Source organism: Tenrec ecaudatus, chromosome 7 (genome assembly GCF_050624435.1).
Source record: "Tenrec ecaudatus isolate mTenEca1 chromosome 7, mTenEca1.hap1, whole genome shotgun sequence".
NCBI classification, from domain to species: domain Eukaryota; kingdom Metazoa; phylum Chordata; class Mammalia; order Afrosoricida; family Tenrecidae; genus Tenrec; species Tenrec ecaudatus.
In genome coordinates, this window is record NC_134536.1 from 35,760,604 (window position 1) to 35,785,455 (window position 24,852).

General features: G+C 39.4%; 1 protein-coding gene across 9 annotated transcripts in view; it reads right to left on the reverse strand.

Moving 5' to 3' along the window:
- The window catches only part of EYA4 (EYA transcriptional coactivator and phosphatase 4), a 287,674-nt gene that overhangs the window by 137,167 nt on the left and 125,655 nt on the right, over nucleotides 1-24,852 (reverse strand). For all 9 annotated transcript variants that reach the window (XM_075554523.1, XM_075554517.1, XM_075554518.1 and 6 more), the window contains one exon: nucleotides 7,901-7,950. In XM_075554523.1, coding sequence (XP_075410638.1) covers nucleotides 7,901-7,950 — 50 coding nt within the window. Of the gene's footprint in view, nucleotides 1-7,900; nucleotides 7,951-24,852 lie in introns of those variants that run through there.

The window sequence follows — 24,852 nt, forward strand, 5'->3', positions numbered from 1 at the left end:
GTGAGTCACAATCAAATTGATGGCAGTGAGTTTGGCGTGTGAGATGCGCCGGGTCCTGTCTTTTCACACTAGCGACACGTGGTGAAGGAAAGCTGATCGGTCTTTCACAGTCTAGTGAAAGAAGAAAACGGTAATTACATGGAGTTCATTTGAGGGAAATGAGCATCTTGTCATGAAGGCCTAAGGCGGTGGGACTGGGCTAGTCTGCTGGTCAGTGAAGGTCTCTTGACAAATAAGCATTGAGTCGAGTTTTGAAGGATGAAATGGATTTATTTTGGTTAAAAAGATGGCAGTACGATGGAGAGAAGAGAGGAATGGAGACATCCTACTGAGGAGAACCTTGGTGGAAGGGACTCTAGAACCATAGGAAGTGGCAGGACCTAGTAGGTGTTTTGAGAAAACTCAAGATCTGGGAACAAAGATAATCTGGTCGAAAGTACAAAATAAAAAGAGCGTACAACGATGAAGAGTAAAACTTTGGGACCTGAGGAGAGCGAAGCAAAGACTAAACCAACCTATCTGTGAATAAATACGTGTTAATAGTAGAATCTTTTTATCATTAATCTATAGCTTTCTCTCAGTTGTTGTAAGCATTGGACATGTTACATTTTCACAGGTCATAAATGACTCTTTTGTGGACAAAAGGTGTAAAGATCTTTTGCATGTGTTATTTCACTCTCACCAGTGCACACTGCCTGGGAAGAGGGTCAGCTTTAGAGAGGGTGGCGCACAACAAAAGCCCGAGGAACACAAATGACCCTCCAGCTCCTGGGTTTCCTCGCTTATGAGAGCAGCTGTGAAGATCGTTGTTTCCTTCATGTTCCGAAGGCTGGAGTCTCATTGTGGGCGAGCCAATTGTCCCATTTGTGCATCACAGGCTGTTCTGATCATGACTCTTCCTGATGCTATGTCCTTCATCCACCTTCCTTATACATGGGACAACAATCAGAACCCATGGTGCTAGCAGTCAAGAACGGAAGTGGCCCATGGCATGAGGCAAATCTGCTGCAAGGTGCCTTTCTGGAGCTTAAACAAAGATATTACTTTGCTTCTAAGGTGCAATTTGACTGAGGCCATCTTTTCAATTGTCTCGTGTGTGTGAAAATGAGATGTTTGCACGAGGAAGACAGGAGAACGGATGCAAGTGCATTGAGTGAAGTATATTGAGTCCCTGTATCCTGGTCTGCCAAGGGAACGAACAGATTCTCTTGCGGAGAGACACAACCACAAAGCTCCTTGAAACAAAGATGGTGCAAGACTTTTAGCTCAATTACTTTGAACATATCGTCAGGGAAGAATTGAGAGACAAGGATATAAAGTTTGGTAAAATGAAGGGTCAGTCAAAACAAGAGAAACCTTCAATGACATGGATTGACATATTAGGCACAATAATTGCCTCAAGGCCACTAATCAGAATGAGGGAAGCACAAGGCCAGGCAACCATTCCTTCTGTTTTATGTATGTTTATCGTGAGTCAGAGTCTACTTGAGAACAACTACTAGCAACACATGAAACAATAAGCATAAATAACCACGAATCCCCCCAGAACTAAAGGAAAGAGCTGCTCAGAAATATATATATAATGAGGCATTTACTAAACAAGAATGTCAGTTGGAAGCAGTGCTTTCAAAACTTCACTAAGAACGGAGATGAGGGATTTGGCAGGTGCTGACCACAAGGATCTGGTAAATCCGCTCAGTAAGCTCTGAAAAGGCTAAGCTTTCCCAGCATGGAGACGATTCACTAGATGGCTGGACGCAGTGGCTGCAAGCAAGGGCTCACCCATCAGCACAGAATGGTGAAAGCGGCGCAGGCCAGGGCATTACTTTGTTCTGCTGTGCACAGGGTCTCGGCGTCAGGATGAACTCGAGCAATGAACAACAAAACAAACTCTGTCCTTCACTCTTAGTCACAACCAGAATCAGCTCCCAAACTGCAGCAACCTGGAAACAGATCCCAGAAAAGGCAACCTGGATGCAGGAAAAGCAGAACAAGGGCCAATCGAAATGACAGAGAGGTGGGCAAGGTGTCTGCCTACAGGGGGACAAGAATTCAAACGAGACAAAACAAATTGGGAAGAAAAAAAAATTAAGCTGTTGTATAAAAAAAACAGATTGCGTATAAAAACGAACAAATTGTTGTTGTCAAGTCAATTCCACTTGTCACAGCCCTGTACCACAGAGTCGAACCATTGTTAACGTGCCCATGCAGACCGCCACTCGGTTCTCCAGGGGAGCCCTCGGGAGCCTCTAATGACAGTATGTTAAATAATTCATTTAAGTACAACTTACCGAGAACTTAATTCTTCAAATCCTTAAACAAAATAAGTAAATGACACTCAGACTATCGATCATTTTCATGATTGAAAAATGGTAAAATTATATTTTATCATTTGAAAGATGTTTTTTTAAAAAAAAAAAACAAGGGATCAATTATTACTTGGGATTACAGTTAGTAGTTTCCTGGATTCGTTAGTCAAAAGGATGTCCATTGCCCTTGGGTCAATTCTGACGCATAGAGACCACTTGTGTGTAGAGAACTGCTCTATAGGGTTTTGAAAACGTAACCTTTTGGAAGCACATCACCACCTTCTGAGGTGCTTCTGCCTAGGTTTGAAAGGTCAACCTTTTGTTAGGTCATTGAATGCTTAGCCATTTGCACTATACTGGAGTTCCTAAACAATAATATGCTAGTAATTTAAGTCCAATAAATGGTTGCCTTGTGCCCTGGGGTGTACAGACTGTGTTATTGAATGAATCTCAGCTTATTGTAATTATACTCCCAACTTTTCCAAGTGATGAAGTGCAGCCTATTTTTTATGCCTCTGAGAGACAGACTATTGGGATAGAAGAAGTTCTGATCTGACTTGGTGAAATCATATAAGAAAAAGTCCTTGGTTTTCTCTATTATGAAAACAAATAGCATTTAAGGTTCAGACAGGAAATGTTATACAAACAATTTAGCCTACTGAAAGAATTGCTATAATTGTTTTCACTAGCAGATGAAGAAATATATATGCATATAATTCATCAGATACAGTATTGTTAAACCACAACCATTCACATGAGATAAATTGCATTTTTAAGTCTTTCATTCAACCTTGAATAGGAAAATCTTATGGTGTCACTTAAAAATTATATATTAAACAGATTAATCCTAAAGCATCTTTACGAAGCAAGGAGGCATTATTCCTTTGTTTAGCCCTATAAAACCTGAATTTTTAATTTCAGGGAAAATATTTTTGCTTTTATTCTTTAATTTCATAGTTATCAATATATTAATATATACATTTTATTTAAGTGTTATGAAAACATCACGCTTGGCGTTGCAGAGTTAGATAACTGTAAAGTTATATATCCTAGAACCAGAACATTACCAAGGGCGGTGGTAATTCCATGCTATCATGTAGTGCACTGTAACCTATGAAGTGGGAAGAGCCAACACTAATCATTATCCTCAGCAGCTTTTTATTCTTTACCAGAAAAAAATACTAGCATTGCGTTAGATTTCACATGCCTTCGGTGCATCCTATAAGTCTATGATTCTCTCTTAGATATCCTTTCTGTATTCTGCTGGCATACGCCCATAATGAAATGGCTCCACTAGAGGAAAATACCTGGTGCCATTCCTAGAAGTCACTTTGCAGCTGAATTCCCTCAACCTATTTATTTCCATGTGGCATCTGAGAAGAATATTCAACGTCCTATGGACTGCCAGGACGTAAAACAAACCTGTTCTCAAGGACGTACAGCCAGAATCCTACTAGAAGCTAATAAGCCGGACTCTGTCTCACGTATTTTGAAGAGTCAGAGACAAAGAAGACCACGGTGAGATGGACTGACACAGTGGCTTCCCCATCAGGGAACTCATATCAAATAAGAAGCGTGCCTTTTCAATGGTGTCTGGGAAAGGCACAGATTTATAGCATTAAAATGAGTCAATTAAGATCGAAAAAATATTATATTGCGGCTTATTTTCCGATGGTTTATCTAGTAACAAACTTAATTTTAAGTTAAGGAAAAATATGAGAATAATAGAAATCTTAATGTCCTCTTGTACGCATCTTGTGGTTAACACTTACTTTAGAAACGAAGGCCGCTAACAGTATCTGAGGAGCCTGGGTCAACAACGTAGAAGAAAGCCAAAAGGAAAATTCATTCCAGGAATGTCAGGGGGTTCGTTTTATTGTGTTTTTAACATAAAGCACATTAAATGCCTGTATCACGCTCAAAATAGTTTTATGAAACAGAGCATGCTGTTCTGAGTGTCTGTGTATTTTTTGTATGTGTGCATAGTACTCGTTCCAGGCCGACATTATTGCCTTCCCTATATTGCACAGGTTAGAGCCCCCCCCCCCAAACCCAACCCTCCCCCCCCAACCCTCATCTACCAGCCACATCTGCAGCCCGTTTGGTTCCAAAGGAGAAATTAAGGCCGAACAAAACAAAGAAATTGCTGATACACATATGTCATTCCAAGAATTCGCCTCACAAAGACTCCACACCCAATTTAATTACTTCCCTACCATAAAACACTTTCCATCTGCATGTATGCTAATCATTCCAAATCCAAAACTAACACATTGTAAAGCTAACTAAATACATGGATGACATTCGCTTTAGATTCCAGGGAGGCAGCAGTTGGTGAGGCAATGGGTCTCCAACCTACCTTTTATGCTGGTGCAGTGTTTTGTTCAATTCTTTATTCAAGATTATTTTACAAAATAGGATTAAGTACCCCCGGACTTTAATTATGAATGCCTCAACCTCATTCTTTCCAGAGGGAAAGGGGAAGCAAAGAGAGAGAGAGTGTGAATTGGAGAGCTTCTCAATGAGTAAAGAGAGCGCACCCACGTGTGTGCTTGCTTAATTGTGTTGTGTTGAGTCGTACTATGTTGTGTCATGTTTTGTTTGGCTTTGTTTTATGTTTAGTTGTTTGGGAAGGCCGGTTCTAAAAGCTGGACCCCAGGACATGCCTGCAATAAATATTGGTTTGGGCAGCATTCGATGTTTTGACTGCTCAGTGTGCTCTTGTGTCCTTCTTACGCACAATGTTCTTGAGGGCATTTTTGTTCTCTGTTTGTTTTTTCATTCTTGCTCTGACTAATTGCCAGTTTTGATATTCCCAGACTAGTATCTGTGAATGGACAGCGTTTCCAAGAATAGCCTATTGTGATAGGGCCATGCAGGCAGCCACGTATTCATGTTACTGACACCAGCTACTGTGGAGACGCTGCCTCCTGTAACAGAGTCAAGAAAGGACACCTGCAGCTCTCCCAGTGTCTCGGAAGCCTTGAGCCAGTAAGGAAACTCTTTAAGGGAGCAAGGAAGGCTTCCTGGCTCAGCTTTTAATACATAAGGATTGTTTCATTTGTTTGTTTTGACGTCACCAAGCCTTAGAGTCCCACTACAATGACTTGTCTACATTTCCTCATTTTATACAAGGAAGCTTTTAGAAGCAGCTAATCCATGATAAACAAATGCTGGTTTCTAAGAACTCCAATCCCTTTTCAATTAGGGGCGACACATTACAGAATGACTAAATATTTGCAAACATTCTTTTCCAGACAAAACTTACCTTAAAAATAGAACTCATACTTTTAAAGTTATATGGGCTGTGAGTCACGGGATAAAACAAAACTGTTCCTTCCAATTCCAGGCTAAAATGCACTGAGCACCTTCTTGGCATCGTCACTAATTTTCAGGTTCAATAGTGAACATTGAATCAAATTGGTGATTTCTGCCTGTTTAAAGTTTATTGAGGCATACTTATTTGTCAAACAATTTTGAATGGACTCAAGGGTAAAACACTTTGAGATGAAATATGAATAATGAGGACTACTATACATACTGTTCTGTTTGTTTGACCCTCTGTTAAGTCTCAAGGTGATCTGCCTGTAAAGATGATCTAAATATGTAATTCTTGCCAAGCATGCCCCAGGTACATCACTCACAGAGGTCAGCAACACGATCAGGAAGAAAATTACCCAGAAAGGATAGAGCCCTGCTCTCCCTTTCCCTGTTTATATCCTGGGATTATGCTGCTTTCTCATAAAAATAAAATGAAATCCTTTAATGTCTCAGCCATCTCCTAATGGCCCTCTTATAAGCTGAACACCTTTGGCTCCATTTTGACCCTTATGTATAAAGAGCAAAGACCCCACATAAAAATAGCATTTTATCATATTTTATAATCTTACTCATCTGAAGGGAAGGCCATGCACCGTCAATTAATAATCATAGAAATCAACTAAAGGAGTGGTTAGGAATTCCAGGCTGTGTAAATCAAAGAAAACGTACTCATACTGAGAATGAGGTGTCGATAATACATCGCCTTTCTCGAAAAGGAAAATATAATGGCTGTTAACCTTTTCCTTTATGTAGATTGTTTTGCTGTGCCAGGAAAATCAGTGTACACACTGTATGTCAGAGTAACTGCGGTAAAATAAAGTAAGATCCACCTGACCATCGAGCGGGATGCCTTAAGTTGTTGCCTTACCACGAATAGGGTATTAAGGACTTAGTACTATCATGATGTACAATATTTGTACTGAGCCATTTAAAACTGAAGACTCCATTCTGGGAAAATAAATAGATAGATAGATAGATAGATAGATAGATAGATAGATAGATAGATAGATAGATGATGGATGGATGGATAGATAGATAGATAGATAGATAGATAGATAGATAGATAGATAGATAGATAGATAAATAAATAAGCAATGAAAATGTGAGACCTGCCATGATCAGGCATCTGTCCCGCTAACTAATTGGTATTCGATTTCTGTAGGCAGTGGCCTGGCCACTTTCATTCACCATTTCTATGCTCTCCAAAAAACCAAAGGAGTTAATTTCTAAGTGCTCCAAATAAGTCAAGGTTGAGTAAATTCTGATTTTTCTAACTTAATTACATCCACCAAATCTGGCAATATTTCACTGAAAAAAAAAACGTTTTTTTCAAGCTTTCATGAAAGTAAGGCTTGAAAGTTATTCCATTTCTGGGACAATTTCCAATGTGAATACAATGGAAGAGGTAGAGAGAAAAATCATGGTTACCTTAAAATTAGGAATTCTAATAAAAGGATACCTGCAAATAGTTCTAGAAATGTTTCTTTTTTTTCTTTACAACTGACTTCAACCACAGTACTCTTTATTGATATTGACACAGATGGACAAAATGTTTTATACCTTCCACACGTATCAGTTCTTAGAGAAATGCCATGTTTAAATTCACAGTTATGTCAAGAGTATAACTTCTGTTATTCCTGTCGATTCAAATCGCAGCGGCCTTAGGAAACAGAGTAGGACTGCCCCGTAGTGTATCTCAGGTTGTGAAGGAACCCTGGTGGCATCAGGGATTACGACTTGGGTTGCTAATCACAAAGTCAGCAGTTCAAAACACCAGCTGCTCTACAGGAGAAAGACAGAGGCCTTCTGTTCCCATACAGATCAACAGCCTCAGAAATCTCGAGGGGCTGTTCGACTCTGTCCTACAAAGGCTCTATCGGTAGTGATGGCACTGGGTTTGGTTGGTTTTTTGGAATCTTTATAAGCGCAGACCACCAGGTCTTTCCTCCTGTGTTGTTGCTGTTGTTGACATTAGGGACCATTGAGTCTGACCCATAGAGATCTTATCCACAACACTACTTTGTCCTTCCCCATCTCACAATTGTTCCTCTGCTTGAGGGCCATTCTTGCAGATACCTGTCAATCCACCTCCTTGAGGGCCTTCTTCTTTGTCCTTGCTTCATTGCTTTACCTGTTCAGCAGTTGGTAAAACTGCCGGCCTTTCCAGTGGCCACCCAGGGCTCAAGCACAGAACCACCAGCCCTCCTTTTAGCTAATTCTCTGAAATTGCAATTTTGCCTAGTGGAGTCTTAGGCTGAATTTCACTGTACCTGGGATTCTGAGCTTCTGAAACATCTGGCTCGGTACACGTTTTCTTTACCTGTAAGATGAAAAAAAAAAGACTAGTCATCCTTCCATGAAACTACAACTTTCTTACTCAAAGTTCATATGTTTATTACACTGAGAGTGGCTGTAGCTCTGCTCGGAGATCTCTATAAAATACCCTCCCCCTGAACAGTGAGGTCTCCAGTACGCAACAGTGTACTGCACTATTGTCCCAGGAACCGCGGCCACAAGCACTACCCTAGGCTCCATTAGTGTGTAAAACGGACAGTTTAAAGTAGCCGGAGAGCCCAGCAGGAACAAAGAAACCAAAGAGCCAGGTTTCCCACTTCAGAACTAGCAAGCCACACTGTTCTCAGTTCACTAAGAAATGTTTTTCCAATGGATTCTACTTCTGTCTCTTGGTAAAATGCACAAAACTAAACATCAGGTTCTGGGGCAAAGCATCCTGTTAACAAAAGCCTTCAAACGTGAATTTTCATTTTCTCGATCCAGTGGCTGTATGTTTAATATTTGCGTCAGCATATCAGTTGAGCTCTGGCATTGCTGTCAGACGTTTCACACGGATGTGCAGTGCATTTTGCACACTAGAGTTCAACTCTGTGGTTTGCTAATCCACAAAAGATAAAGGCTCAACAGACCTTGTTGCCATGACCACACAATGCTAACCATTTTTAGGCAAAAGCATGTGGTGTATTCTCTAAAATAAAGCAAAGCACAACTCTATCATCTTTTGCAATTTCACATCCAGCACCAAGGCCTCTGTTGCACTATTTTGGTCACTGTGCGTCTGAAATGGCTCAATGGTGATGCACTGGTTTGTTTTCAAGGCGTCCTCGTGGTGCAGTGCATTACACACTGACCTGCTCACTACAAGGTCAGATGGGCCAACGCACTGTGAACAAGATGATGTTTTCTGTTCCTATAAAGCTGTAACATCTCAAACACCTCAAAGGGACAATTTTACTCTGATCCATAGGGGTGTGATGCATCAGAATCAATGTGAGGAGAGTGAGATTGGCTTTTGTTTTTGAAAAGGCATTTTAGGAAACGCAGATGCAATTTCAAAATTTTAGCAGTTAGAATGGGAAATGTGGAATATGTACTTATAAGTTATTTAGTTTGAATGTTTCTGGTCCCGTGGCCTATGTACATAACTGAAAAAATTCAAAGAATTTTTTTTTCAAATGTGTAGCTTGAGAATGAAAAATGAGTCACACCAAGGGGAAACTTGTGTGGCATGAACTTCAGTATGAATGGAACCACATAGGGGTATGTTTTGAATTTTAAAGGTATATGGTATTGTCTTTCTAGCTCACAATGTAATTTTTTCCTTCTCTAATTCAAAATGCTTAAAACAAACTCTCAAAATACCCTACACTTTCAAAACTGTGTTGTTTGCTTTCAACTCCAAGCCTGGAAAATCAATTATTTGCTTGACATTCTTAACTGTGTACTCTCTTTGGCATGCTACATATGCATTTATGTAATATGAAAATTAGACTGATTAGCATAAAAGATGGTCATTCCTGTCAGATTATGTAATACCTTTTAAGTACTCCATAAGAAATATTGCACCATGAGATGGAGAGGTACAAAAAAATTTCATCAAGAGACAAGATATTTTCTTTCATATGTAGCACACATCATTCACTAACAAATGCCCCAAATCTGATGTACATTAAAATCTAAGTAAAAAGAAAGGAATCAAGAGGGAAAAATTCTGTTCACAAAGATCTCTCTCTTTTCATCAGTGCTTTCCAAAGATTCAACACCAGAAACTAAATGACTTGCTCAATGAATTTTTAGAAATCACCCTAAAGTGAATGACACTTTCTTTAAGACCACTGATAACTTGACCGTGCTATTGGCGGAAGAAGCTCCAAAGCACTATAGACAACTACCCCAGGGTCCGACGCAGGCAAGCTTCCTTCCTATGGTCTGACACAGAAAATAAATTTTCTTTCTTTTGCATATGCATGACTTTACGAAGCCTGGTGTTCTGAAGTGCTTCTCAAAGTGAGAGCAGTAATTGGGAACACATCTGTTTGTTTTTTACTGTACAATTACCCATCGAGCCGGGGGGGGGGGTAGTGGACTACTCATTGGCTGCTAACCCCAAGGGGAGCAGTTCTAGCCCACCAGCGCTAACATGGGAGAAAGATGAGGATTTCTGCGCCTGAAAAGATGTACAGCCTCAGAAAACGACAGGAGCAGTTAGCTCCACTCTGTCTGCAGGGACTCTGTGAGTTGGACTTTATTGGATGGCTGTTTGTTTTTTAGTTTTAATCCATGTGGTGAAATGACCAATGACAAAATTGAGGACACAGCAACAGCTATAGAGGACCTCTCAACCTCCGTGCTGACGAGTCTATTCTCATCGATGGTGATTCTATAGGGCAGAGTGGGACTACTCCATAGGCTTTTCAGGGCTGTGATCTTTCTTCCACAAAGAGGCAATTGAATTCAAGCCACCGACTTCAGCTGGTAGGAGAGGACCTCACCCCAGCCCGGGGAAGATGAGTGTGGGAACCAAAGAGGTGACTGTAGACACTAACTGGATAAATGGCTCCTTGGGGGATGGGGCAGAGCAGGTTGGAGACCAACTGGGGAGCTAACAATGGTGACTATATGTATAAAGACCATGGGTGGGCTTAAAAATGAGCAGGATGGAGAGAGGTGATATAAAATAGTGTGAGAAAAAAATGATGTAAGTCAGGGCCAAAGGGTAGTAAAACAGAGAATATAAATTGTATGAAAGCAGAGATCCTGTTGACCACCTCGAGTCTGGAGATGTTCCCACCCCTAAAGATTAGTTGACTGTGAATCATTCCATTCATGGCTTAGAGAGAGGGATGACTGGAAGTGAGCCAGGAGTCAGGAGCCAGGGGGAGACCTGGGAGGATGACAGCACTGACCAGGTATGGTAATTAAGAGAAGTGAGGCAGAATCGAATGCTTATCTTTGTATCAAGCTTTAAAAAGAAGGGTTAGATATAGCCCAAACTATTGTATGACCTCTTTAAAGTACTTCAATCTTTTAATAAAATAAAGTACTTCAAAATCCTATCTTATATCTGATTGATAGAGAGGACTTGATAAATCATTGTAGAACTCTTGTATTTATGATGTTGGGATCACAGAATTAAAAGTCAGCAGACAGTCTTACCTGAATTTAAGCCTACCTTCCCATGTGAGAGACCAATGGCACGGAATTAAATGGCAACTGCTGAAATATGCATGCTGTGAAAGCCTCACAAAATACCTAGAACCTTTTGTCTTTATGGACTGCCAGCTGATCGTTTTAATTTCTTCCAAGTGAATGTGAAACAAACGGTGTAATTTCATATCTATAATTTAAATCCAAATCCTACTTTTCATAACACTGACAAGGAGGTTAACCTAAAAATATACAAAGAAGAATATGACACATTATGTTGAATGTGCTCAACTGGCTGTCCGCCTCCCCTCCCCCCACCCCCAAAGAATTTATTTCAAAGGACAGCATTGAATCTGCAGCTCTGGGAGAGGGACATATCTGATCAGAGCACACGGGAGCAGATGAAGGGGCAGGAGGAGAGAGTGGAGCACATCCTGGCCCACCAGGTCTTGAGGACGATATTCCCATTTAGAGCAGCCAGTCTACAGAGAGGAACACATGGCCAGCCCCACTATGAGACATGATGTCCCTCACTGACCCATAGCCCTACAGGGGACAACGCCAGAGACACAATGTGGGAATTGCGTCCAATCTGTTCCCACCACACTGAGGCAAAATACTAAGGGGGCGCAACAGAACAGTAAGGAAATGGAACAGAGAGGTCCCCAGGGAATGCTGAAGGTGGACTTTGGGGCCAGGGTGTGGTGCCCCAACAGACTGGGAAGGAAAATACTTATAATTGCCAACAAACAATCCTTGAACTAACTACAAGCTTTTCTTTCTTGTTTTGCTTTGTTGTTGTTTTTTTGTCATTTGCTGTTGTTTATTGTTGCTTGGTTTGCTCTGTCTTGTTTTTGTGCATGTTATTATCTCCACAGGTCTGTGTAAATAAGATAGGCTGGACGAACAAACTGGAGGAGAAAACAACGGGACCAACAGTTCTGGGGGGATATGGGGGAGGGGGAGGTGGGGGGAAAGGTAGTGATGTTAACAAACCCAAGGACAAAGGAACAAAACATTATTCAAATCAATGGTGAGGAGGGTGTGGGAGACCTGGTAGGGCGGGATCAAAGTTAATGTAACTAAGAGGAATTGCTGAAATCCTGGTGGGGACTGAGCATGATAGTGGGACAAGAGAAAAGTCAAAGGAAATAGAGGAAAGAGCTGGGAGTCTAAGGGCATTTATAGAGAACTAGACAAAGACATGTATACATGCAAATATTTTTATATATGAGGTGGGGAAATAGATCTATGTGCCTATATTTATAGGTTTAGTATTAAAGTGGCGGAAGAACATTGGGCTTCTACTCAAGTACTCCCTCAATGCAAGAATACTTTCTTCTATTAAATTGGCATTCTATGATGCTCACCTTCCCAACACAACCGCTGAAGACAAAGTGGGTGAGTAAGCAAATGTGGTGAAGAAAGCTGATGGTGCCCGGCTAGCAAAAGATATAGTTTCTGGTGTCTTAAAGGCTTGAAGGTAAACAAATGGCCATCTAACTCAGAAGCAACAAAGCCTACATGGAAGAAGCACACAAGCCTGTGTGATCACGAGGTGTCGAAGGGATCAGGTATCAGGCATCATCAGAACAAAAAATCTTATCATAGCGAATGAGGGGGAGGGAGTATGGAGTGGAGCCCCCAAACTCATTTGTAGACCACTGGACATCACCTTACAGAAGGGTCTTGGGGAGGGGACAATCCAGTCAGGGTGTGATGTAGCAACGATGAAAAATACAACTTTCCTTTTGTTTCTAAATGCTTTCCCCCACCACCCTATCATGATTCCAATTTTACCTTGCAAGTCTGGCTAGATCGAAGGATGTACACTGGTACAGATAGGAACTGGAAACACAGGGAATCCAGGGCAGATGATACCTCTAGGACCAGTGTTGTGAAAAGCAATACTGGGTGGGTGGTTGGGAAGAGGGAACCAATTATAAGAATTTACATGTGACCTCCTCCCTGGGGTACGGACCACAGAAAAGTAGGTGTAGGGAGATGTCAGACAGGGCAAGATATGACAAAATAATAATTTATAAATTATAAAGAGTTCATGAGGGAAGGGGGAGCGAGGCAGGAGGGGAAAAATGAGGACCTGGTGCCAGGGGCTTAGGTGGAGAGAAAATGTTTGAGAATGATGAGGGAAATGAATATACAAATGTGCTTTACACAATTGATGTATGTATGGATTGTGATAACAGCTGTGTGAGCTCCTAATAAAGTGAATAACAAAAGAAATACATTATCTAATGTCTCTCCAGAAAAATGATAAAAGTGCATATTAGAGCAACCAAAACAGACTAAAAGAATAAAAATTTAACTACTTTTAGAAAAATAGTGATTAGTATCATCATACAAATATTGAGCCTTTATGATATGCCAGACACATTTCTGAGGCACCTACTATGTTTGTCAGACCCCCCACATGAGACGATGGAGAGCTTGAAAGAAGAATGAGAACCTGCAAGTAACTCTTAGAGCAAATTTGAAACCCCGACCTATGAGGGTCTTACACCCACTGTTCATCAAGAACCTCGGATTCCTAAGCACATAAACTAAAATGCCCAAGATGAAGATCAAAGGGTCTTAATATTTAAAAGTTCAATTTCTATTACATCATAATAATGGTAATTGCTTCCATTTATTAGGTCATTATTCTTTTCTACTCACCGTCCTGGGCTATGTATACATGTGATCTCATTTAATCCATGAAGACAAGTATGATGGATGAAATTCTCCTTTCCTCCTTTTACAAATGAGAATAGTAAGGTTCAAAGATGTTAAACAACTTGTCTAATGTCCCCAAGCAAGTTTGGAATTAATACCAATGTCTATGTATAAAATCGCTCCTCCTCTCCCATGTTAGATCTTTCAGTTGCTTACTTGTTGAGGCTAGTTCTAAGAAATAGTTTTTTGGGTTTTTTTTTAAAGTCCTGGTTTCTTCCTTAAATACATCAACTATTCAAAGAATCTTTTAGATTCAACTACTGAAGTAACCAGTTTTCACCAAGCACTATGAACAGTTAAATTTCACATAAGCAAAGTAAAATAGAATTTTGAAGAAAGCATATAAATTCCCTTAGCATCCACGACCACAACCTCAACAAAATCAAGAGAGTCTAATGCATTTAAAAAAATAACTTTGGTGTATCTCTTTTCACACTGAAATATCAAGATCCACTCCTTACACACGGATCTGCTGAATGTCTGGTGACATCTGAGGCACTGTTGTAGGCTCCACGATTGGACAATGAACGGACTTGAGTTGCCCAACACAATCGCCACTATGCATATGTGGCGGTTGAGAACTTGAAATCTGGTTAGTCTAAACTGAGATGTAATATAAGATGACTTCAAAGACCGAGTATGAGAAAAATTAATGTGAAGTATTTCAAGCTGTTTATATTGTGAAATGATGTAACATTTTAGATACCCTGGGTTAAATAGAGTCATAGGTTAAGTAGAACCAAGTCAATAGGAATTGCTACAAAATCATAGAAATCTTTATTCAATAAAAATATCAAAATATGAAGCTTTTGCTTAACAGCAGATGCTCCATCCAGAACTATACCCTTCTGAAAGCAGTTTCCATCTTGGTAGCCCTCCCCAGACGAATTTTGTGTGCTTTGATTTATACTGCATGAAGGAACTTTCGGCATCATCAAGGAATACAAATCGTGTTCCTTTGAAATGTTCTTTGCATTTTAGGGACTAAAGGAAGTCTAAAGGGGCAAGATCTAGGCTGTCGGGATATGGGGTCAGTTTTCCCGATGAAGCACTCACAGAGGAGCTCTTGCTGCCCCCGAAGCATGCACAGCTGTGTTGCTGATGGGAAAAGAGAAATTCACCGCTGCAACGTTCCTATCGCTTTGCTCATCAGTAGTTAATTGCTTTAAAGGTCTCATAATAAATGCCCATGGTTGCCCTGTGTCTTTGAAGAGGATCTATCAAGATGAGCCCTTTGAGATTCCTCCAAAATAGGTACCATAACCTTCTGAGTTGACCCCTCTGTCTTCAATTTAACTGACTCACTGGAGACTCTAGTAAGCCTTTGTTTAGATTGCTTGTTGTTTGTTTGTTTTTATGGGACCATATGACACTGGTAGGTGTATTATTTATAGAACTTGTCTAAAGCCATCACTGAGATATAGTTAACCATCTTGTGTTTCTCACTTGCTTTCGTATGCTAAAATTATGTTTCTGCTTCTATTTATTTTTTTCATGTAATTGCTAGAAATTCCCCACACGATGTGAAATCCAGCATGTGAAGAAGGAAGACTGAGGAAGAACTGCCACATTCAAACTGCAACACTGACAAAGAATATGGATTGGATTGTCAGATGAATGGACACATCAGTCTTGAAGAAAGTGAAGTTAAAGCACTTCTTAGAAGTAAGGATGGTGAACTTCATCTCACAGTCTTTAGATATATTATTGGGAGGGACCAAGAATGGGAGAAAGGCATCATGTTTTCTGTTTTAAGTAGAGGGTCAGCAATAACAAGCAAAAGCCTTAATGGGATGGACCGACATGATAGTCGCAATAGGCTCAACATGGTGATGATTGGTAGCCTGGCCCAAGACCAGGAAATGTCCTTCAGAAGGGTTATAGGAGTCAGAGCCAAAGCCATAACAACTAAGGATAAGAGCACTAGAATATTTGAAATAAATGTGTGGCTCACATTCAGTTTTCACGGAGTAGCACTGACATGGATCAAGAGAAACCTACCTGCATTAATCATATATCCTAACAGAAGGCCCATGCAGTAAATATGTAACCAACAAACACAGAAGTCAGTATTGGGAATGGCAAGTATTGAGAAGACAATAAAAGATAATAAAGGAATAGAGATGACCAGCCATCAACTTCATCTTAGTAAGACAATTATAAAAAAATAATTTAAAAAATTTTACAGTATATCATTTAACTTGTTTTAGATTGTGTTGATGTGACTGAAATAAATTATATTATTAAACCAGAATATAAAATATTTGGGATTAATAAAAATGAATATTTTCAATTTCTGGACAGTATATAGACATTATTAGAATACCTTTAGTATTTTAATCATGATTATTAGATCTGCAATAAAATAGAATAATGGAAGATTTTAAAATGACTTCTTTGATACTTCATTTGTTTAGCAATAACCTTTACTGATTAACTCAGATCAGTCAGGAAAAAAAGATCAATTCTCAAATACAAATCCAGAGAAAAATCTCAGAAACAAAAGTTTGATTATATAATAAATAATGTTTTTATGTGGGTGGGGGGGTAACAGAATCTTCATTTCTTTGTTGCTTTTGGAAAATATAATGTAAATTTAGATGAATGTATGCTTGAAAGTAAACTAATGGATAAATAAATATAAAAATAAATTGGTTCCCCAAATGCAGATTATATTGTAGATTCGTACATATAAAACTCCAAATACAGGAAATGAAATATTGTTACTGTCGACACAATAATTTAGACTTGTCAGCTTTGTATCCTAAATGTGAAATACAAGTCACTTGAAATACTCTGAAATATTAATCTGACTGAATACAATATCCACACCAATTTTGAATCGTCTAAATAGCTCAAGTCTTGATCTACTTGAATATCTACTTTATGAAATATATTTAATGACTGGGTTATGAAATACATTGTAAATAATTACCTAATACTGCAGAATGGTACCTGATATTGTCTCAGGTTCTAATTGGGTAAAAGTAAAAGATCCCCTGAAGCACCAATGGTTATGATAGTTTCCTACTTTCTAAAACACAAAGTTGGTCATGTTGGAATTTTCAAATAATTAATGAAACTAAAAACCCTCTTTGTATAATTAATCGAGCTCTAGTCTCAACTCACTCAAGGTCAGGTTCCAAGATGTGCGTGTGAACGTGGGAAATTTGACAAAGAAAATAAAATGTGATTTTGCTACACAAGGTTCAAAAAATTAAGTTTTTAAGATTGAGCTTGTGAACTAATAAAATAATGTAAAACTACTTCTATGAGGTGTCATCTTAAAAAAAAAACAAAATCTCATAGATGTGAAATTCATGCATTTCTGAAATCCTTTTCACGGGGTTGGCAGAGATTCCTCTCATTCTTGAGTGTGTCTCCCTCCCCATCTTACGCTCATTTATTCAAGTTGTCCCCCCCACCACCACCACACTCCCTGGTGTCATTTTCCAATAGTTCCGGCCACTGTTTCTCTATTAGAGGAATGAACAAGACTGTCACGTACCGGGAAGTCTGACTCGATTTCAGCTAATAAAAAACTGCCACAACCCTTCTTTCGCTGTTACACACAGACACAACTGAATATTGCACTTTTACCTGCAACTGTAGGTGAATGCACATAGATTCACAGTCATGCTAGAGGTTAATACATGAAAATGCAATGTGAAAAACCCGAAGCAGAAATTACTGTTCCTCTGTAACATTAGACTGACATAAGCAAGACCTTGCCTGATTTCTGGCCTTTAATGCGGAGCCCTCTCCAGGACCCTGATCTAGACGAGGGAGGTTAGACAAAATCACACACTAGGGAGGAATTATGCTTTAAGTGGAAAAAATTCTATAGTCTGTAACTTTTCATCCACCACAGCTGTCACAATAGTGTTCAAATTATTCGAGAGTTCATTGCAAAGTAGAATATCTTTAAAAGTAACTTAGTGACAGTCACGCAGGAAAACAGAGCACAATTATTTATGGGCCCTACATGTATGTTAAACCAAATGTCAGACCACATACGATTTTCAAATCCTGAAACACATTTTATCCTTAGCTTTAGCAGAGTCCGTAATCACCTGCCTTAAAATCCATTTATACTGCCTGAAATGTATTCAGGAAAATTCCAAACTCGATCGAATGGGGTTTTTGTTTTCATCGATACTCAACAGAGACTCTATCAAAGATACCACAGTATTTAAAATCCCACGGAAGGCCTCATAAGATGCCTTCACATATCATGTCACAGGTCATATGAAAGTGTCTCCAACGCTTGGCTACTAGGATGTTTAGTCTTTAAAAGTCCTGCATACATGCCACTGATTGTTATTTCAAGGTATTTTTTCTTGTGTCTACTCTAAAGAGATGTTCTCCCACACCAGTGTATTGCCTTTGTTTCATACCTCACTTTGCTGGGTCTCACAAGGCAGACAGTCAAATTCTTTCCTTCTTATTAGAATGATATCAATAAATTGAACATTCTATTCTACACTAAAAGCATAATGTTAGTTTGCTAAGATTCCCTACAATTACATTAAATTTGATAGCTCCGGTTTGCATCTTCACACCGGACAGGTGGAAAGCTCCACCCACGTGACATACAGGACTTTTACTTTGCAGCCGCTGCAGTCAAGTGAAGATTTACGAATTGCCACAAAATGCGTGTTAAAAAACAATCTTAAGAATTTGCCGTAATCCCACAAAAGGGGAAAGTTTGCTAAAGCTTTTGGTGGTGTCTTTTATACTTACTCTGTTTCTTTCCCCCTTTTAAAAATATTGGAATGTTTTAGCCAAGAGGCTAAGGAACCCCCCCCCCCCATTTATCATGACCTGCCAGGCACAACGGGCCCCAGACAGGCCGGCCTCTGCCACTTAAAAAGTCAGCTCATCTTAGTCATGAAACTTCAAAAGAATCTTGCCAGGGGCATACGATCGTTATGATTTGCTTTTAAATATAAATATCAATCATTGGTAAATGAACTATAGGTCATCTAACATTTGCCTACAGGGTATAATGAGTCCTAACCGTTCACTGGAAATAATAACTGCATGTAGAGACGGTTTGATTTGTCAAGATGTAATAATATGTGTTTATGACTTCATATACAATAACTGGCAACACTAGGTTTTCAAAATCCATCCTGGGTTGGGAAAATACATATATACGTGTGTGCGTTCTATACATAAACATATATACATAATTTACCCTATGCTTTAGATAGATTTATGATCAGTGAAGATTGATTTGCATCAGTGAGGTATTTATGGCACAGTTTGTGTTGACAAAAGAAGTATACAAACATATACTGACAGTCATAAAGGGGAACTTCAAAAAGTGTGTAGAAAATAGATTTGAAAGATAATAAAATTTTCCCACAAATTCTTCAAGGCCCGCTCTTACTTTCAAATTTTGTAAGCCTTAGGTTTTGATCTTCCATTAAAATAACAATCTATATAATGAGAAATTTCTGGACTGTTGGTATCAAGCTCTTTCTCAAAAAGGAAAATAGACAAACAAACATATCTACCAATGCTGAATTTTCATGTTTTTTTTTCCCACAATAGCTTAGTAATATTTTTGAGGTACACAAATCTTTTGTAGTTTTGTATGAACTCCATCTTGTATAACTAATAGTTATAGAAGCTTGTAAAACACTTTTACATAAATTTTAATCCCGAAATGAAATTCTTCATTGACAGAGTTAATACAACACAGATTGTAGCATAATTCACACAGTAAAAAAAATTAATAGTGTGTGATTTGCTTGAATAAATTTTCTAACAAATGAAAGTAGCATTTTGAATTACGTAAAAGCCAAGAACAAGGGGGGGGGGACAAAAAACGCTTCCATGTAAAACAGACACAGGCTAGGAACAGTAACCTCATTAACTGTGTCACTTCAAAGAAAAAACAGGCTGTATGTTGCCAGCTTTTTTAAATGCAGGAGTTGACTCCTCAGATGGGAGTGAAATGTAGGCCGGCCATTTCACCAGGTTTCTGGGCCTCGATATCTGTCTGTCACAAAGAGAGAACCACTGTGTTCTGACTGTCCACGGACGCTCACGGCCGGAAAACTCAAGGGGGAAAGAGGAAAGGATGTCTGAGCCGGCCTTCTGCAGTGATGGTCCCTCTAGGTAAACCTCATCAATAACTGACCTGCACTCAGGATTTGTTTCCTCCTGACCTCAACTAGAGTGGCTTTGGGGGGCTGGTTCTCAGTTCGGCTTTCTCAATGCGCACTTATGAAGTCACCTGGCTTTTGTATTTCTTCAGCAGAAGCATTACATTCAAAATTGGCACATACTATTTTCCTAAACCAAAATGCAAGATGCCCCTGGACACACACACACACACCCTTCCCTCTGCCAGGGTTCTGAGTTTTTGAAAGGTCTAACAGTAGCCGCTTTGTAAACAACTTCAGGGAAGAAAGAGACATTTTCAAAGATGTGAAACTTATCTTGGTCTTTTTTTTTAAACACTTCTTCAAAACGTATTAACACAAAGCATCAAGTGGGCCCTTGACTTTGTTTCTAGTTTAGTAAGCAATATGTTATTACTTTGATATACTGCCTGGTGAGGGGGGGAAAAAGTTGGACATCATTATTCAATTACCTAGTTTTTCAGAACCTAGTAACTGGAGCTAAGTAAAGGGGCAGGAAACTGGGTAACCAACAGTGACTGATGCTCACTAGAGCCTGACAACCAAATAGGAAACGTATTGGCTGTGATCATTTATCCTCCTCTTTTCAAAAAAGACTCCCTACACAATTGAACTCCAGTAGCATGCATTTTTGAAGATATTTAGAATTAGAAGGTACATTCAGTCCTCCTGAATTGGCTTTCCTTGCGCAGGAATAAAAACCTACGTCCGGAATTGCCTTTCCCCGTGTGTCTTGAAAGAAGCTAACCTTCAGGATGTGACAATTATTTTGAAAAGCCACGCAGGTTGCTCACCAGAAGGAAACCAACACTTTGCACTCCTCCTTCTTGATATGCAAAGATATAAACATAGATTGAGATAACTGAAGCCAAAGAATAAAAAAAGGCTTCTGCATTAGTTTTAAAATCAGCGTTTATGCTCAAGTTCATCTCTAAATCAGGGCCAACAAAACTACAGCCTTAGACTTAGGGAATTTAAAATTAAACTTGATGCTATTGATATAATTTTAGAGAAAGAAGAAAGAAAAAAATAAAACTCCTAAAAATCTCCCTAAGTGGGAAATATATTTGTTCTCTGGAAAATAAAACACATGGAAGTAACTTCATTCCAAGTGTAAGTAAGAAGTTTAAATTCAGTACAAATGTTCAAAATAAAAACAATCCACCAAATATTTTTCATGTAAATAATTTGTATTAATTTTTTTAAGTCTGCAGCATGGACCTACCAGGAAAAACTCCTGAAAGTGGACTGCTTAAAGTTTTCTAATAAATCACCATACTGATAGAAGTTTGATTTTATGCAGTAAGCAAAGAGAAAATGTATTCAAAAGTTTAAGCATGGGCAAACTGGGGATTTTCTCTATACTTACCTACTTGTTGAATCGCTATTTCTTTTTATCATCCTTTTGCTAAAACTGAAAAAAAAAATCCAAACAACCTACTTTAAGTAGACGGAAGTATTTATTGTCTCTGAGGTAGAACTGCCTATCCTTAAATATCTGAATTTCCACATAAAGAACTGCCTATCCTTAAATATCTGACTTTCCACATAGCAATAATAATGGTTCCATCTAAAGCTAAATACAACTTACCTCCTTCAAAGTCCAAAAGTCTGAAATTATCTCCAATTTTTAAAAATTGGAAGTGAAATGTATGTGTGTGTGAAGTTCAACAGCCAATAACTTCTACCCTGTTGTGCCCGAAAAATGAGACCCAAGGCGAGGATGACAGACAGAGAGGTTTAGACTCCCCTCAACATCCAGGCCGCCTTAAAAAAACACCTTGCACCAACGTCTACCTCCAGACTCGGAGAGCTGAGTCCTTATTTAGGTTAACCAGGAGGAGACCTGGACAGCGCACGCTCTTGGCTCTGCACCCTTCTGTTGCGAGTAAGATGACTTGCTCTCAGAGGTCACCCTCTTTAATGGCTCCTGTCTGTCAGTGGGTCTAATGCCCAGTGTTCATCCGTCTCTGCTTTAATGAAGGCCCTAGTCTCCCTCAGCCTGCTGCCCGGACATCCTAACAACTCATTAGTGTAAGCTATTTTAAAAATGACTTCCTAGATTCTATTTTTAAAGGTAAGTATTACTTTAAATTTCTTTAAAATCAAAACTCTTCAGTGCAAGAGATGCTTCATGTCACACGTGTATCCATATATATGATAGACATTTAAAGACCTCAATCAAAATTTTACACCTTTTCTTGGTTTGTTTTGTTTGATTTTGGATGAGGGACAAGGACATGTAAGATTTCACTTTGCCATCACTTCTCTCTTTTAAATATATCAAACTTGCTTCTCCCCTCAACAGTGCTTCTTTGGCAACAAAGGTAGCTGCATCTAATTCATTTAAACACATTTTCATTTATAGAAACAGCAGGCACGAGCACAATTAAGATAGTCCCTCAGAGGATCATCTCAACTAGAACACTCTCTGGACAAAGTCTTTCCGATGTTTATGAAAGCAGATCAAGATTGAGTCGCATGCTCCTGAGATGAAGAAGAAACGAGAGGAGCTACATTTCCGAGACGGGATAATGCAAATCAATCTATGATTCAGCATTAAAGTCTTTCCCCCTCCCCTCGAATTTTCTGTAAAAATTAAAAAAAATAAAATAAAGGAAACATTACTGTGAAAGTTCACCTCTCCTTGCAAAAAGATTAAACTAATTTCCTCACATATTTCAGTCCCCCATTCATTGGCATTCTGGGCATTCCTCCTTCCAATGTGTGTATGTCATGCTGCGAACACTTTTTTTTTCACCTTTCTTGGTCTCTCCAGTGTACTTTAAATAATATGGTGAGATACAGGCTCAGAATCAATGAGGAGTGTGTTAACTGGAAGCGCAAACGTTTCTTGAATCATCCTTCAAGGGAAGAACCAAGTGAAAGGCCATTCAGTTACCTACCCAGTTCCCAGTTTGGGAAGCACTGCAGAAAGGCCAGGGGCCCTGGAACTGAAGCACGTCAGTGCCAGAGGCAGTGGTGACTGCTGCTGCAGAAAGCTGGCTGAGTGTCAGCACTGTACCTGCACCACGCGCTCAGCCCAGGTTGTGATGTCACTGAAACATGTAAATGACAGAGCGATGCCTACCTCTCTGAAGATAAAGGACAAGCATATGGCAATTTGTTGGAGGGTGCTAGAAATCCTATGTGAGAGATTTGGTTCTTTGTCCCCATTAGGGTTCGACTCACTAAACACTGCTTTCTTGGCAGAGACATCTTACATTTACTTAGACCTTCTTGAAGGCTGGGATATAAATTATATTCTCTAAGCTCAACAGAACACACTTGTGAAATGGCTGTTTTCTTAAGGAATTAAGTATTTTCTCAATTCAGTTTTTTTCTCAAAGGATTAAGAGTTCCAGAAATATTCATGAAGACAAAATATGTCCCTTGCTCTGCTGCTAAAGATCCCACCAGCCTCGGAGGAAGGAAAGGCAAAGTTGCCCGGCATTAAAGAAAGTGTCAAGGAGTACCATTTCCTTTACCGATTTTCCTGGGGAACGGAGGCAGGGAAACAGGAAAGCGGTGGTGCCAGTCCCTACGTGAGGGAACGTGACATGAAACAAATGCTGTTTGGAGTTTCAATTGTACACAATACAAACAAATACCCTGTTTCTGAAAAGAAATCTTTTCTCGGGTGGCATCAGGACATCACAACATCATAAAGGTAAATGTTATAATAAGCTTTCATGATGTTAGAACTAACTAGGAAATTACATAAGTGTTTTAATAGCATGTCGAGACCATTGAGATAGGAGTCTCAGTAAAGCCTGGTGCCACCAACTGATTGACCCGGGACCAACCTGTCAGTAGTCCTGTCTGTGCAGACATGATCTGCGCTTCAGGGTTCCCCTGTACTGTATTTATTTTTTAAATGTCAATGACACAGTGCAGAAGATGCTGTCTACAGAATGCATTTCATCTAGCATTTTCTTCATTGTCCCCAATGTGTAATCAGATATATACCTGTCAAACAAGGCTGCTCATTTTGATATAAATAAGTAATAAAATAGCCCAAATCAGCAGAACTGGGTGTTTTTAAAAGATGTAGGACTTTAGTACAAGGAAGTGCTTGGGTTTTCCTGTTTTTTTCATATTGAAACTGGCACCTGACCTGCGAAGACGCTATAAAATTATTTAAATTCCATCTTTTGGTGATGTAAGCTCAAACAATGAAGGTTTGCCCGACACTGAGATAAAAAAGAGATCTGTATGTGCTGCTGACACCTGATACATCAAGCAATCGTAACTCCCACATGGTCGGCTTCAGTGGTATTTGTGGAATGCATGAATGTCCTCAAATTAATTCACAAACCAGGACTAAATATAGTCAGTTGTCTTGACAAGTGCTTGGTTTGGTAAAAATCTTGCTCATAAAAATTCCTTGAAATTAAACTATAAATCAGTTCCTGAAGTTCCAATGGGCACATCATCCACATTCACCTCGACCACTGTTAGGGAATGCACTGTATTCCTCACCCCATTGTATATATTGGAATTTTATTCCTTAAACCCGTGGAAATAATCTCATGTGTATGTTCTGTGTGATGTTAATGAGGCCATACCACTATATAGTGCATTCCTTATCTATGTATAAATAAAAAAACAGACCAGACAGAGAATCAAGTACCTAACTGGAAATACAGATGCCCAATGCAGCCAGTCTGCCAGCAATGGGCAGAGGAAATCCAGGTTCTATGTGGTCCCTCAACAAGATAAACAGGTAACTTGTGGCAAGAGTCCCATGTCTGTCATGAAGCAATAACCACACAGAGTCAATGACATGTATCGCTGTTGTTAAGTGCTGCCCACTTGGTTCCAACTCACAGGGACCCGAGGTGCAGCAGACTGAAATACTGCCAGGCCCTTCACTAGATTTGAGGCTATTG